Below are 16,454 nucleotides of genomic sequence, written 5' to 3' on the forward strand. Positions count from 1 at the left end.
TCTTAAGGAGTGGCTGGCAAACTATGGCCCACCATCCAAACACAATCCACTACCTGTTTTTATAAACAAAGTTTTATTGGAACACAACCACCATCATGTGTTTACATATTGTCTGTGGCTGCTTTCATACTATGACAGCAGATTTTAGTAGTTAGAACAGAGACTACATGGCTGCAAAGCCTAAAATTGTCACTATTTGGCTTTTTACAGAAGAAGTTTGCTGACCCCATTCTAAAGAACCTTTCAGTTAATCTTAAATGACCCAAATTATACCTCATTAATATCCTTAACATATGATTAAGTCACCAGAAGAATGCGGCTCACCCTGCCTGGGCTTTCCTCTTAATTTGTAAGAGGAGAGATTAGTCTAGATCATTTCCAGTGTAGGCATTAATCATCACCCTGATTCTCAGCCCATGAGTAATTTTCTTTGTGATGTTTGATTACTTCTGAATATTTGAGACATATGCACCTCTGATGAGATTAGAGAAATGCTGGCAGAGCACATCAGGACACTCAAGTTCCAGTCCCCTCTTTACCTCTAATTGACCAAACTTTCTGGTGCTTTGCTTCTGTAAAATAAGGAGGTGGGACAGATGAGGATGTTTCCTTAAAACAGGTAATTATGATCTAGTGTGTGAAGTGCCTTGTGGAAAGCCTCACTGGCTGCTATGAAAGCCCAAGGAATAGCATCACATCTGGATTTATGGAGAAGGACTTCTTGGAGAAAGTGGTGCCTGATCTTAGTCTTGAAGAATGGGGAAGAATTCATATTACTGGAAAATGAACTGACTAATAAAGCAAAAGGTATTTTACTGAAGCCATCATTATATTTGGCTAATTAGAAAATTAGTTCATCTGTTTCAGCATCTAAACTTCAAGAAAGAGCTCTATAAATCCAAACAGATTCTAATATGTATATTCTACCCTGCTTCTGGATGTGCATTATGGAAGGTCATGCTGCCCGGCAACTTTTTACAATAAGTCACCTTTTTGTGAAAAGAGATTTCTTTCTATTTTTCATTCATATGCTAAGGTCACATCCAAGTCTTGAATTCACATCAGCTGCTATAGGTATAGGTGATGTGATAACCATTGCGTGGGATACCAAAGATTCTTAGAAAAATTAAGATAATTGAAGAGTATGGACAAAGGATCATTCCAGGACTATAGTCAAGGTCAACAGGAGGTGAGATAATAAACTTCAAAGAATCTTGGCAGTGGGATTAGGCGATATGCTTACACAGCAGTCATTTTCATGTGGCTAAACTATCCAAACATCCACAACAATAGATTCCAAAGGGAAGGGAATTATGTGAATTGACATAGCCATGCAATCTCAGCAATGATTCCTAAGTAATTGCTAGCTCTCCCACAATTCTAATTGCCTGTACTGATGTCAGAAGTAGAGATCATTCATGCATTCAATAAATTTTAGTGAGTACCAATCAGTTATGTATGAGCACTTTTCTGTACACTGAGGACACAGCCATAAAAAAAAAATGAGACAAGAATCCTTTTCCCTTCTGGAACTTAAATTCTAGCGTGTCACCCTTGAATGGAGAAAAGTGCAAAGAGTTTTAACTTCTATCCAACAGTCCCCAGGGGACATTTTGCAAGACTCTAAGCCACACTTGACCCCTTCACCCTCCCATCTTATTCTCTGTGTCATAGATATGAACAAGACAGGTTAAAATCACGGCAGCCTGATGCTTTTTCCTTAACGTACCCTCATCACCAAGCCACATGACTCCTAAAGCCTCAAAGCAGAAAGGCTCATTGACTTTGAGCTACTTCTGGGAATCCTGACTAAGAATATAGTCCTAACTTCTGAAAATAATTTAGGTGCAAAAATGTGCATCACAGATTTATTCAACCTAGCTCCTCCTCTCCACCCCAACCAAAAAAAGGGGGAAATTAAATGTCCAACTATAATTTTATGGATTGGTAAATTATTATTTTTACATGAGATGAAATCACAAGGAGCCATTAAAATGATATTTACAAATGACCTATGATAATGTATAAAAATATTTATTATAAAATTTTAGACAATTAGGCAGAAGAAAAGCCTTGACTTCCATTCAAGACGGTGGAATAGGTAAATTCTGTGCTTGCCTCCTCCCATGATCACATTGAAATTACAACTAAATTATAGAACTGTAACTGAGAACCACCTGAAGACTAGCTGAACAGAAGTCCTATAACGAAAGATATAAATTAGAACCCACAATAAGACTGGTAGCAGGGGTTGAGATATGAAACAGGCAGGTCCCATTGGGAGGGATATCTTGGCTGTGGAGATTCTCCCTGAGGAGGGAGGGGTCTGAGCCCTAGACTAGGTTCTCCAGTTCTGAGCACCAAAGCCAGAAAGAGGCACAACATCTGGTTGTGAAATCAGCAGGGGTTGTATCCAAGAAAGACAAAGGGCTGCAAGAAATAAAGATATACTGCTCTTTTTTTTTTCAATTGCAGTTGACATACAATATTATATTAGTTTCAGGTGTACAGCAAGACACTTATATAACTTACAAAGTGATCCTTTAATAAGCCTAGTACCACTTGGAACCAAACATAGTAATTCCAATACTATTGACTATATTCCCTATGCTGTACTTTATATCCCAAGGACTATTTTGTAACTGCCAATTTGTACTTCTTAATCTGAAGGGTCACCTTTTTCACCCAGCCCCTAACCCTTCTCACATCTGACAACCATTAGCTTTTTCTCTGTATCTATGGGTTTCTGTTTTAATTGTTCATGTTTTGTTTTTTAGATTCCACATATAAGTGAACTTATGTGACATTTGTCTTTCTCTGTCTAACTTATTTCACATAGCATAATATCCACTAGGTCCATCCATGTTGTTGTAAATAGTAAGATTTAATTCTTTTTTATGCAGAGTAATAATCCATTGTATATATATGTACCACATCTTCTTTATCCAGTTTCCTATCAATGGACACTTAGGTTGCTTCCATATCTTGGCTATTGTATATGAAATGTCCTTCTTTGTCTCTTGTTTTAAAGCCTTTGTTTTAAAGTCTATTTTGTCTGAATATAAGTACTACTACCCCAGCTTTTTATTTCCATTGCCAATTGCAAGAAATATCTTTTTCCATCCCTTTACTTTCAGTCTATGTGTCTTTCCATCTGAAGTGGGTCTCTTGTATGCAGCATATTGCACGAGTCTTGTTTTCTTCTCCATTTAGCCACCCTATGTCTTTTGATTATAGCATTTAATTCATCTACATTTAGAGTAATTATGAATAGGTATGTAGTTAGTGTTATTTTATTATTCATATTTTAGATTCTTTTCTTCTTCTTAAAGAAGTCCCTTTAACATTTCTTGTAACACTGGCTTGGTGGCAATGGAGTCCTTTAGCTTTTTCTTGTCTGAGAAACTCTTCATCTGTCCTTTGATTTTAAATGATAGCCTGCATAGAGTAGTCTTGGTTATAGGTCCTTGCTTTTTCTCACTTTGAATATTTTGTGCCAATCTCTTCTGGCCTGCAAAGTTTCCGTTGAGAAATCAGCTGACAATCTTATGGGAGCTCCCTGGTAGGTAACTTACTGCTTTTCTCTTGCTACTTGTAAGATTCTCTCCATATCTTTAACCTTTGCCATTTTAATTATAATGCGTCTTGGTGTGGCCCTCTTTGAGTTCATCTTCTTTGGGACTCTCTGTGCTTCCTAGCCTTATATGTCTATTTTCTTTGCCAGATTCAATGCAATCCCTATTAAAATTCTGTGGCATTTTCACAGAACTAGAGCAAATAATCCTGTAATTTATGTGGAACTACAGAAGGTCCTGAATAGCCAAAGCAATATTGAGAAAAAATAACAAAGTTGTCGGTACCTGCTATCAAAATATACTACCAAAGTAATAAAAACAAAAACAAACACCAGTGGAACAAATTAGAGAGCCTAGAAATAAACCTACGCCTATATGGTCAATTAATCTATGACAGAAGAGGCCAGAATATATAATGAGATAAAAATAGCCTCTTTAATAAATGGCGTTGGGAAAAGTGGGCAAATACTTGCAAAAAATGAAACTGGACCATTTTCTTACACCATATACAAGAACGAACTCAAAATGGATTAAGGACTTACATGTAAGATCAGAAACCACAAAAATCCTAGAAGAAAACATAGGCAGTGAACTCTTTGACATTGCCCCTAGCAATATTTTTTGAATATGACTTCTCAGACAAGGGAAACAAAAGAAAAAATAAATGAAAAGGACTACATCAAACTAAAAGTATTTTGCATAGCAAAGGAAACAAAATGAAAAGACAACCTACTGAATGGGAATAGATGTTTGCCAATGATACAGCTGATAAGGGGTTAATATCTAAAATAAATAAGGAAATCATACAACTTAACACCAAAAAGACAAACAATCCAATTAAAAGACAAGCAGAGGACCTGAATAAACATTTCTCCAAAGAGGATATACAGAGGATCAACAGACACGTGAAAAGATGTTCACCATCACTAACAATCAGGGAAATGCAAATGAAAACCACAAGATATCACCTCACACCTATCAGAATGGCTATCATCAAACAACAAGTGTCAGACAGGATAAGGAGAAAAGGGAACCCTCAGGCACAGTTGGTGGGACTGCAAATTGGTACAACTTGCTGTGAGAAACAATTTAGAGGCTCCTCAAAAAAGCAAAAATAGATCTACCTTATGAGCCAGCAATTTTACTTCTGAGTATTTATCCAAAGAAAACCAAAACACTAATTCAAAAAGATATGTGCACCCCTATGTTCACTGCAACGCTATTTACCACAGTGAAAGTATGGAAGCAGTTTAAGTGCCCATCAATAGATGACTGGATAAAGAAGTTGTGGTACATATATACAATGGAATATTACTCAGCTATAAAAAATGAAATCTTACTATTTGCGACAACATGGATGGACCTAGAGAGTATTACGCTAAATGAAATAAATCAGACAGAGAAAGATAAATGCCATACAATTTCACTTATATGTGGAATCTAAAAAACAAAATAAATGAAGAAACAAAACAAAAACAAGCACAAAGATACAGAGAACAAACTGATGGTTGCCAAGTGGAAGGGGAGTTGGGGGGATGCATGAAAAGGTGAAAAGGGTTAAAAAGTACAAATTGCCAATTATAAAAATAGTCAAGGGGGTAGAAACATGGCAGAATGAGAGCTGTCTCCAGCTCTCCCCTTGAAACCCTTGAAACAACAATAATCTGAACATCATCTAAAACTTAACAAAAACACCCAACCAACACACAAGCATGTCTGAGCGAGGGATCTGCGAATAAAAGCTACCACAGGTCAGAACCTCGGGAGTCAGGTGGTAGACTGGGAGAAACAAAGAAGCTGCCTCTCACAGCCAGAGCTCCCTGCAGGAGGAAGGGGAGGGGAGAAGGTGTGGCAGAGGTTTCCTGAACAGCCCTGCCTGAGAGAGCTGTAACCTCCATGCAGTGGCAGTGCCCAGGGATCAGGGCAGAAAGCAGAGAAGCGGGGATGGCAGAGAAGCAACAGTTGATTGTCACCAGCCACAGTTGCAAAACACGAGGCTGAGCCACAGCCCCCATGCCCCAACCCAGATATCCTCCAAGACCGAATACCACAGAGTCCCAGGAGAATCTAAGCAAATGTTACCAAAACTATTACTAACAGTGAGAGGGACTGTGACTGAGGGTAGTGACATGATTGAATATAAGAAAAAAAGAGATATTTTTAAGACTTTATATAAAGCAGGGATCCAATAGGCTTAGACCCCACCCCCTGGAAACCAAAAGAAAAATGCCTTCTTAGCAACAGGCTAAAGAGAGACCTTTATATAATAAATCTTCCTGGAAAAAAGGCAGAATACACTTCCATCAATGCCCAGGTGGAGAAATAGTCCATTAAACACCATGAACAACCAAGGTGACAAGGCAGCTTAGAAAAAAAAGAGAGAAAAATCTCCAGAAAATAAGCTTAAACACAGAAATATGCAACCTAAATGACAGAGAATTCAGGATGGTACATCTGAAAAAACTCAATGAAATCCAAAAGAAATTAAAACCATCAAAAAGAACCAATAGAACTTCTGGAGATGAAAAACACACTGAAAGATATGAAAAATGAAATAGCAAGCTTAGGAAATAGAGTTGACCAAATGGAGGAAAGGATCAGTGATATCGAAGACAGAAATCTACAAATAAATCAGAAGGAAGAAGAGAGAAACCAAGAAAGAAAAATAATGAAAGAAATTCAAGAACTAGCTGATACTATCAGGAGAGGAAACATAAGAATAATGGGCATTCTCGAAGGAGAGGAAAAGGAACAGGGATTAGAAAGCATTTTTAGACAAATAGTTGATGAGGTTTTCCTAAATCTAAGAAATGAGCTGGAGCTTAGAATTGAAGTCAACAGAATACCCAATTATCTCAACCCAAAAAGGCCTTCTCCAACACACATCGTATTAAAATGATCAAAAATCAACAACAATGAAAGAATTCTCAGGGTAGCCAGGGAAAAGAAGACAGTAGCCTATAAAGGAAAAGCCATTAGATTATCGTCAGACTTCTAAGCGCAAACCTTACAAGCCAGAAAGGAGTGGAATCAAATATTCAAACTATTAAATGAAAGGAACTACCAGCCCAGAATAAGGTATGCAGCAAAGCTCTCCTTTAGATTTGAAAGAGAAATAAAGACCTTTCCAGACATACAAAAATTGAGGGGATTCTCCACTAGGAGGTCTGCGTTACAGGAAATACTGAAAGAGGTCAGCTCACCTAAAACAAAATGACAAAAAAATATATAACTATGAGTAAGGCAACTAGCAGGCAGATAGAAGCAGAGGAGTGCAACCCTTATTACGAACAAGGCATTATAAACTTAAACAATAACAACAGATTTGCTATAGCGAGATAGTAATGAACGTTTAGCATACATAGAAACAAATTGAGACAACAATGACTGAAAAGGGAAGGATTCAAAGATCCAGGTTCACAAAGGAGAATGAAAATAAGGCACATGTAGAAGAAAATGGAGTACTATATACATAACAATCCTCTACATATTCGTAATGGTAACCACACACCAAAGATTCAGAACCAGAGTATGTAATATAAAACAAGAAGGACCAGAGGAAGAATCCACAAAACACACACACACAAAAAAAAAAAATCAAAAAACAGAAACACATGGACAAGGAAGCATTGGAAACATCAAGCTACCAGAAAGTAAAAGATAAAATGACTATAGGAAAACCTCATATTTCAATAATCACCCTAAATGTAAATGGACTGAACTCACCAATAAAAAGGCACACAGTTGCAGATTGGATCAAAAAACAAAACCCAACCATATGCTGTCTCCAGGAGACACATCCCAGTTCCAGAGACAAATGTAGACTCAAAGCGAAAGGGTGGAAAATGATATTTCAAGCACATGGCATTCAGAAAAAAGTGAGAGTAGCAGTACTAATATCGGATGAAATAGACTTCAAAATAAAAAAGGTAAAGAAAGATACTGAGGGACACTTAATAATGATCAAGGGAATCATACACCAAGAAGATATAACACTTAATAATATCTATGCTCCCAATCAGGGAGCCCCAAAATATATAAAGCAATTACTAACAGCACTAAAGAGAGTAACAGACCAAAACACTATTTAGTAGGGGACCTAAATACCTGACTGTCAGATATGGACACATCATCCAAACAGAAAATCAATAAGGAAATAACATCCTTAAATGACACAATTAGACCAACTGGACATAATTGACATTTACAGAGCCTTTCATCCCAAAATAGCTGCTTATACATTCTTCTCTAGTACACATGGAACATTCTCAAGGATTGACCACATACTAGGACACAGAGATAGCCTCAAAAAATGTAAGAGGGTTGAAATCATACCAACCATATTCTCTGATCATAATGCTTTGAAATTAGAGATCAACTGTAAAAAGAAAACAGGAAGAACCACAAATACATGGAGACTAAACAACACGCTACTGAACAAAGACTAGGTCAGAGAAGAAATAAAAGGAGAGATCAAGAAATACATAGAAACTAATGATAATGATAGTACAACATATCTAAACTTTTGGGACACTGCAAAAGCAGTAATAGACGAAAGTTCAAATCATTACAGGCCAATCTCAAAAAAAAAAAAAAACAAGAATGAGCCCAAATAAACAACCGAACTCTTCATCTTAAAAATCTAAAAAAAGAAGAACAAATGAAGCCTAAAGTCAGCAGAAGGAAAGAAATCATTAAAATTAGAGCAGAAATAATTGAAATCGAAAAAAAAGATAGAAAAAATAAATGTAACAAAGAGCTGGTTTTTTGAGAAGGTTAATAAAATTGACAAACTCCTGGCTAGACTCACTAGAGAAAAAAGAGAAAGGACACAAATAAACAAAATCAGAGACGAAAGAGGGGAAATAATGACAGACACTGCAGAAATACAAAGGATCATACAAGAAAACTACGAAAAAGTATAGAACACCAAATTTAATAACCTAGAAGAAATGGACCAGTACTTAGAAAAATATAACCTTCCTAGACTGAATCAGAATATCTGGAAAATCTAAATAGACCGATCAGCAGTATGGAAATTGAAACAATCATCAAAAACCTACCAAAAAAGAAAAGTCCAGGACCAGATGGATTCATCAGTGAATTCTACCAAACATTCAAAGATTTAATATCTATTCTTCTCAAACTCTTCCAAAAAATCGAAGAGGAGGCAATATACTAGCAAACCAAATACAGCAACATATTAAAAAGATTATAAACCATGATCAAGTGGGCTTCATCCCAGGGGCACAGGGATGGTTCAACATACGCAAATCGATTAATGTGATACATCATATAAACAAATTAAAAAAATAAGAATCATATTATCATATCGATAGATGCAGAAAAAGCCTTCGACAAGATACAGCATCCATTTATGATCAAAACACTTAACAAAATTGGTATAGAAGGAAAAGACCTTAATATAATAAAGGCCATATATGACAAGCCCTCAGCCAACATTATTCTTAATGGTGAAAAACTAAAAACCTTTCCTCTAAGATCAGGAACAAGACAAGGCTATCTACCATCACCACTGTCATTCAATATAACATGAGAGGTCCTAGCAAGTGCAACCAGGCAAGAGAAAGATATAAAAGGCATGCAAATAGGAAATAAAGAAGTCAAACTGTCACTATTTGCAGATGACATGATTCTCTACATAGAAATTCCTAAAGACTCCACAAGAAAACTACTAGAAACAATAAGCAAATATAGGAAAGTGTCTGGATACAAAATCAATGTTCATAAATCCATAGCGTTCCTATACTCTAATAATGAAGCATCAGAAAAAGAAGTGGAAAAAATAATTCCTTTTGCAATTGCAACAAAAAGAATAAAATACCTACGAATATTTTAACGTAGCATGTGAAGGACCTATATAATGAAAACTACAAGACCCTATTAAAGGAAATCAAAGAAGATACCAAGAAATGGAAAGATATTCTATGTTCTTGGATTGGAAGAATCAACATCGTTAAAATGACCACATTACCTAAAGCATTATTCAGATTTAATGCAATCCCCATCAAAATCCCATCAGCCTTTTTTAAAGAAATAGAACAAAAAATCATCAGATTTGTAGGAAGCACAAAAGACCCCAAAATGACAAAGCCATCCTGAGAAAAAAGAACGAGGCTAGAGGCATCACTCTGCCCGACTTCAAATTATACTACAAAGTGACAGTAATCAAAATGGCATGGTACTGGCAGAAAAACAGACACACACACTAGTGGAATAGAATCGAGAGTCCGGAATTAAACCCATGTTTATGTTTATATGGGCAAATAGTTTTCAACAAAAAAGCAAAAAACATACAGTGGAGAAAGGAAAGTCTCTTCAATAAATGGTGCTGGGAAAACTGGAAAGACACCTGCAAAAGAATAAAACTAGACTGTTGTCTATCACCACACACCAAAATTAACTCAAAATGGATTAAAGACCTGACTATAAAACCCGAAACAGTAAAATGCATAGAAGAAAACATAGGAATGAATCTCAAGGACCTTAGACTTAAAGAGGATTTTATGAATTTGACCTCAAAAGCAAGGAGAGTAAAAGCTAAAATAAATGAATGAGACTACATCAAACCAAAAAGTTTCTGCTCAGCAAAAGAAATTGTCAACAAGGTAAAGAGACAACCATCTGAATGGGAAAATATATTTGTAAGCAATGCCTCCGATAAGGGCCTAATATCCAAAATAAACAAAGAACATGTACAACTCAATAACAACAACAAAACAAACAATTCAATCAAAACATGAGCAGAAGAACTAAACAGACATTTCTCCCAACAAGACATACAAATGGCCAACAAATATATGAAAAGATGCTCATTATTGCTAGCTATTAGGGAAATGCAAATCAAAACCACAATGAGATATCATATTATATCTGTTAGAATAGCTGTTATCAACAGGACAAGTAATAACAAATGTTGGACAGGCTGTGGAGAAAAAGGAACCCTCATACACTGCTGGTGGGCACCATATGATCCAGCAATTCCTCTACTGGGTATTTACCCTGAAGACTTGAAAACTCATATCTGAAAAGATATTTGTACATCGATGTTCATAGCAGCATTATTCACGGTGGCCAGGACATGGAAGCAACCGAGGTGTCTTACGACAGATGAACGACTAAAGAAGCTGTGGTACATATATACAATGGAACATTACTCATAAGAAGAAATGAAATACAGCCATTTGCGACAACATGGATGGACCTCAAGACAATCATGCTAAGCGAAATAAGCCAGACTGAAAAAGTTGAAAATCATATGATATTACTTATATGTGGGATATAAACCTAAAAGCAACAAATGAATAGGATAAACAAACAGAGACTTATGGACATGGACTATAGACTAGTGGTTATCAGGGGTAGGGGGTGAAGGAGGAGGAGGGAGATAGACAGGGAAAAGGGGGTTAAATATGTGGTGACAGAAAGAACTATAAGTATGGGAGGTGAACACACAGTGTAAATATATATATGCCTTACTGTTTAAGTGTACAGCTGTAACTTATTGGATTTTGTTAATCAGTGCTACCGTACAAAATAAATTAATTAATTTTTAAAAAAATTTTTAAAGAAAGATATAACTTAAACCTAAATATAGTTTTTAAAAGCAAGGACAAGGCAACAAGCACAAGTATTAAATAGTTAGTCATAAAATAGTTTATCTAAGAGCCTGAATTCTAGACTCAAATTCTCTGCGTCTGAACCCTGGGTTACTGCATGATCTTTGCTTGCCCCAGTTTCCCACTTGCAAAATGGGGGTGATACTGGTGCCCATCTAAACGGATTTAAATGAGGATCAGTAAATAATTCACAGAGTATTTAGCACAGAGCAGAACATCTCCTAAGTATTCAAAATGATAACAGATCCAATACTACAGTGGCTTCAAAGAAAGAGTTCACACAAGTGAAAAGATAAGCAAACATCACATCTTCATGCCTCAATACAACTAAATCAGAGTTGTATTTTCAGTGGGCAATTTTCCCTCAGGCAGAATCAATACTCAAATCCTTTACTTATATTTTAAATTTACTCCTGAAGAAGATGAAGAGTACGTCAGTATTCATTTTATGGGTAATTACCTTGGTTTTTTTAATGTGCCAGTCATAATTTATTGTGCAAAGTGCCTTTTGGTTTCAAAAACAAGTCTAAAAATTATGTTAATAAGGTTCTCAGAAAACACTAATCATTAAGATTAAATGATGGCATAAAAGTATTGTTTACGGTACTAACAGACAGTAGTAAATTTGAAGATGAAAGTGATTGTCTGAACACACAGTATAAGCATATATATATATATGCTTTACTGTTAAAGTGTACAGCTGCAACTTACTGGATTTCGTTAACCAATGTCACCATAAAAACAAATTTTAAAAAAAGTAATCGTCTGATAGAATCATATTTTTCTATCAAATGTCTGTTCCAAAAACTTTGAAGTCAAAAGCTGGTCTCTTATCTCCTGCACCCAACATCTTTCTTTCTGTGCAGATTAAAACATCTAAATCTGGGTAAAATAAAATGGTTGATAACAGGCTTTTAGTAAATATCTGTGGAAAAGACACCCATTTCTGAAACCGTATTTCTTGAAACTTATTGCTTGCCAATACTTTTTTTAAAAAGAGTGAAAACTCAGTTATGATTGCGTAAATATTAAATCTTGATTAATAAAAATGATCCAGAGGATAATAAAAGATTATAAGGAAAAAACAGGTTGGAATTTCCCTAACACCTCCTTCTCCTGAAATAGGGCATCACTTTTCCCTTATAAGAGAGAGGGAATTATGCCTTTCAGCTTCCAGACAGTCTTTACCCTGATTTCTAATCTAGATTTCCTTGATCTTTGGATCCGAGAAATTCTCTACCTAAGTATAAGGCTGTGCTTCTGTTTCAAGTTCTTGACCTGATTTGGCAACCTTTCTCTGTCCATGGACCTGTTTTCCTTTGCATAGAGTATATGCCTGCTTAACATGTTAAAAAGGGTTTGAACCATGGAGTTTCACAAGCTTAGATTTTAGTCTAGCTACGCACTAGCTGTATCATCTTCATTCAGTCACTTAAATTCACTCAGCCTCATTTTCTTTGTCTATAAAGTAGGAATAATAAATGCATATCTCACAAGTTTACTTTTGGGGTTAGATGAGACGATAGATGCTAACTGATTGGGGATGCTGACAACTCAATCGTGTGTTCTTCTCTTCCCTATGTGTCCTTTTTGGGGAGTTGGCAGTCATTTGAATCTAAAAGCCCTTGATTTCTTTCCTTTCTTTCTCAGACCAGATGGCAAAGTTCTCTTGAATTTGGTATTTTTAATTTGGAACATTTGGGCTCTAAGTTAACTTCGACCCAGTCACACTTACATCCCAGGGGAACTGGAAAGGTAGAGAAGTTGGTAGCGAGGGCAGTCCCTTTTTGGTGGAGCCTGAGAAGTGGGGCTCTCTCCGTCTCTGGCCAGTGGGTTCCTATCAGTTCTCTTTCTCACCATTGAAGTCCAGGTCGGCTTTGCCCACCTCCTTCCTCGGACCAGCACAGATTAAAGTGATCAGTCCCTCTGAGCCGAGTTTCTTTCGAGAGGTGCCAACACTTAGACTCTCTCAAGATCCCTGAACGAGCCCATCCCTACCCTGCACAGGAAAGGTGAAGGAAGAAAGAGAAGGCGTGGGGGGAAGGGATGCCACAGGCGACGCCGCACTTTGAAGAGGTGGAGAGAGAACTATCCAGGTCAACAGCCCTGCCCAGCCTGAGCTTTCTCATTCTCTTCCCACCTCACTCCACCTTCTTCCCCAAAGCAGCCAGAGAGTTCGGAGCGGAACTGAGATGCGCACGGGGCCTGGGGTAGTGAAGGCGGCGTCTCCCCCGCGACCACCTCTCCACTCTCTGCTTGCTCGCGTACCGCCCGCAGCCCCGGCCCTGACAGGTGGCTCCCCGCCCCTAGCAGCCGCCAGCACTGCCCCTAGCGGTCCTCAGTGGGCGCCCGGAGCCTCGCGGTGCGTCCAGAGCGGAGAAACGCTACCTGTGGAAGTAATGAGCGCAGAAGAGGCCCAGAAGGGCAGTCGCAGGCGGGCCAAAGAGAGCGCGCGGCTGCCCGACGAGGATCCCCGCCGGTACCACGAAGGAGGGCAGCTCCTGCAGGAACCAGGCGGCGCGGGCGGGCAGGCGGGTATCCGTAGGCATCAGGCTCCCTGTGTACTTCCCGTAGCCGGAGGGCTCCCCAAAGTACAGTAACAGTACACCTAGGACAGCCAAAGTGGCGCTGCCCGCCAGCACCGGGCTCTGCTGGCAGCGAAGGGACATCGCGCCGTGTTCCCCGCCAGTGGCCGGTGCCTGCGCAGAGAAGAGCTCGGCCCCCACGGCCCCTTTATGGAGCGCGAGCCACCACCCTGTGTCCGCCCCTTTAGCTTTGGCTTCCGCCCTCCATCCTGCCTCCCACCTGGGCTCGGCCCCCTCTGTCTTGGCTCAGCAGCAATGCCCCTTTCTCAGGGCTGGTGCTTCGGAAGGCGGCCAGGGAGGAGGGAAGGATGAAGGCTTTCGTGGGGCCAAAACTTGACCAGCGGCCCCGGAGCCTTCGACTAGCCCATGTCGGGGCCTCCACCCACGCGGCCAACCTCTCCACAACCTGCCACTGGTCCCCCCTTAGACTGCCCTTCGAAAACTTACTCCTCACCCATCAATCTCTGAAGCTACAACTTCTGAGACTAGGAAATTAAGAGAGAAAACCACCGGGAGGATTTAGCCCAGGTTGTTTCTCGCCGCCACACTCATCCTCCGTGCTGACGCCACAGAGCCCCTGCACGAGAACTAACCCAAGCTACCCCTTTGGTTCCCTATGCTTCCTTCACTCCCCACCCGCTCTCAACCAACTCTGCACCCTTCCTTCGACCTCGGGCCCTTCGACTCTAGGCACTTCTCGCGTCCGCCAGCCTCTCCGAAGGGGCACCGCGCTCCTTTGCCACTTTCGGCATGAGGCCTTCTCTGCACCATCACGTCTCCAGGCAGGAACCAACCTCTCCCCGGCAGAAATTCCTCCTTGGTTTTCTTCTGCATCCCTGGGGGCGGCCCTGAGCCTCCTGCCTGTCAAAGAAGCGCATCCGCTGAGCGCTGAGTATGGAAGCACAGATTGCAGTCAGGAGCAGTGACCCTGTCCGTGTGCCTTAACCTCTCCTCCCTGGGACCTCTGCAGCTGGCCAGGTTCAGGCAACCGTCTAGGGCTTCTCCCGCGAGACGCCTTCTCCCAGCTCCTCGAGTGGATGAGTGGGGTTCTGCATGCTGGTGCCCCTGGAGAGCCGCTGCGCTCTAAACTCCCTGCTGTGGTCGTTTCTCTCTTCCTTCTACTTGTTCTTCTCTCAACCGCCACCCAGTCTTTCTCCTACCTCGTTCATTATCTATTTCCTCTTCCCTTCTGTGATTCAGCACCCAGACTTCCTTGCTGCCCTCGTCCTGTGTTTTGCACCCCTTGTCCTCTCATCTCTCTTTGCCTACCTGGCTTCCTCCTTGAGGGTTGTACATCTCACCTGCTGTTGTACATCTTCTTGTCCCACTTGTCTTGATTACTTTATCCCTATTAATTTTCTCCTCTGGTCCTTACTTCAGACTCCAGCCAGTCCTTTCCCTTCTCTCTCTTGTCTTTCTTGGGCGATTTCTTCATTCTTCCCCCTTAGCTCCAACTCACTGCTTCTCATCTCCTATCTCCCCACTCACTGCCGCCCTGATGTTCCAATGAAAGCCACACTGTCACATCTGCCCAGTTTTGGGGGTGTTTTCTGATTTCTGGGACACGTGGAATATGGTGATGTTTTAGTGCGACAGCACTCTCTGCTTGCTGACCAAGAGGTATTTATCATCTCTCTGTTAGGTTGTAAATTAATAGCAATCATGCTTCAATTTTCAACTGATTGCCACATAAGAATCATCCATACTGACCGAAGTACTTTTCATGGAGTAACCAAGTGTTGGCTCTCAGAGCTTCTCAGAGCTGTTTTTGCAGTGACTTTACAGTGCGGATCTAATCTCAGCTTCCTCAGTTACTATGTAGTTGAAGACACTCAATTCTAGATCTCCAAGAAAGACCTGAGTTTCTGATCAACATTTCCTTCTTGCTGAACCATTCCACTTTGATGTCCTTTAGAGACCCGAAATTCACCCCTACCCAAAGCTTAACCAATTTATCTTTTCTTCTATGACCTATCCACACCCAGATCCTCTCTCTGACATTCCTGGTTGTTACTTCTTCTCTGTCCTCAAAAGCCATAGCCTCCCTAAGAGGCTGGCATGTAGATTCAGGAAACCACAGATTTCTTGATGCCATAAATATTGGGAGAAAAAGCAATGTGACATTTCAAACTCATATCAATAGAATAATTCTTTTTTAAATGAAATTTCTCCTGTCTCAACTTTTTCCTCTCCTTTTTCCTAACTTGGTCCAATTTTGGCCCTCATTATTATTTTTTCATTATGGTATCAGTTAGCTTTTGTAGCATAACAAACATCCTAGAAGTCAGTAGCTTATTAGAACCCATTATCTTCAGTTTATGCATCTGTGAGTCTGATGGGGGTCAGCTGACCTAAGCTGAGTTTGGCTGACCTCGGCTGTGTGCATTCATTCACCTGTGGAGCAACTGAGAGCCCACAAGCTGCAAGCTGGTTTTGGATAAGGAAACTTAGCTGAGGCAGCTTTGTTCCACAAGGCTCTTATCCTAGGATGAGTGAGCTAGTCCCGTCATGTCTATGTAATCTCAATAATAGAAGCACAAGAGTACAAGAAACACGCAAGACCTGTTGAGGCTCAAGCGAAGAACTAGTACACTCTTACTCCCTATTCGTTTTACTGGCCAAATCAAGTTACATAGTGGATTCCAGAATCAGAG

The 16,454-nt window shown here is 39.8% G+C and overlaps 1 protein-coding gene across 1 annotated transcript in view; it reads right to left on the bottom strand.

Annotated features, from left to right (window-relative positions):
* Positions 1-13,917, bottom strand: part of SRD5A2 (steroid 5 alpha-reductase 2) — a 53,659-nt gene extending 39,742 nt beyond the window's left edge. Inside the window, exon 1 of the mRNA XM_006910365.2 lies at positions 13,604-13,917. Coding sequence (XP_006910427.1) covers positions 13,604-13,884 — 281 coding nt within the window. The 5' untranslated portion in view covers positions 13,885-13,917. The remainder of the gene's footprint in view (positions 1-13,603) is intronic.
* Positions 13,918-16,454: the final 2,537 nt, after the last annotated feature.

Source organism: Pteropus alecto, unplaced genomic scaffold, assembly GCF_000325575.1.
Source record: "Pteropus alecto unplaced genomic scaffold, ASM32557v1 scaffold61, whole genome shotgun sequence".
Taxonomy (NCBI): Eukaryota; Metazoa; Chordata; class Mammalia; order Chiroptera; family Pteropodidae; genus Pteropus; species Pteropus alecto.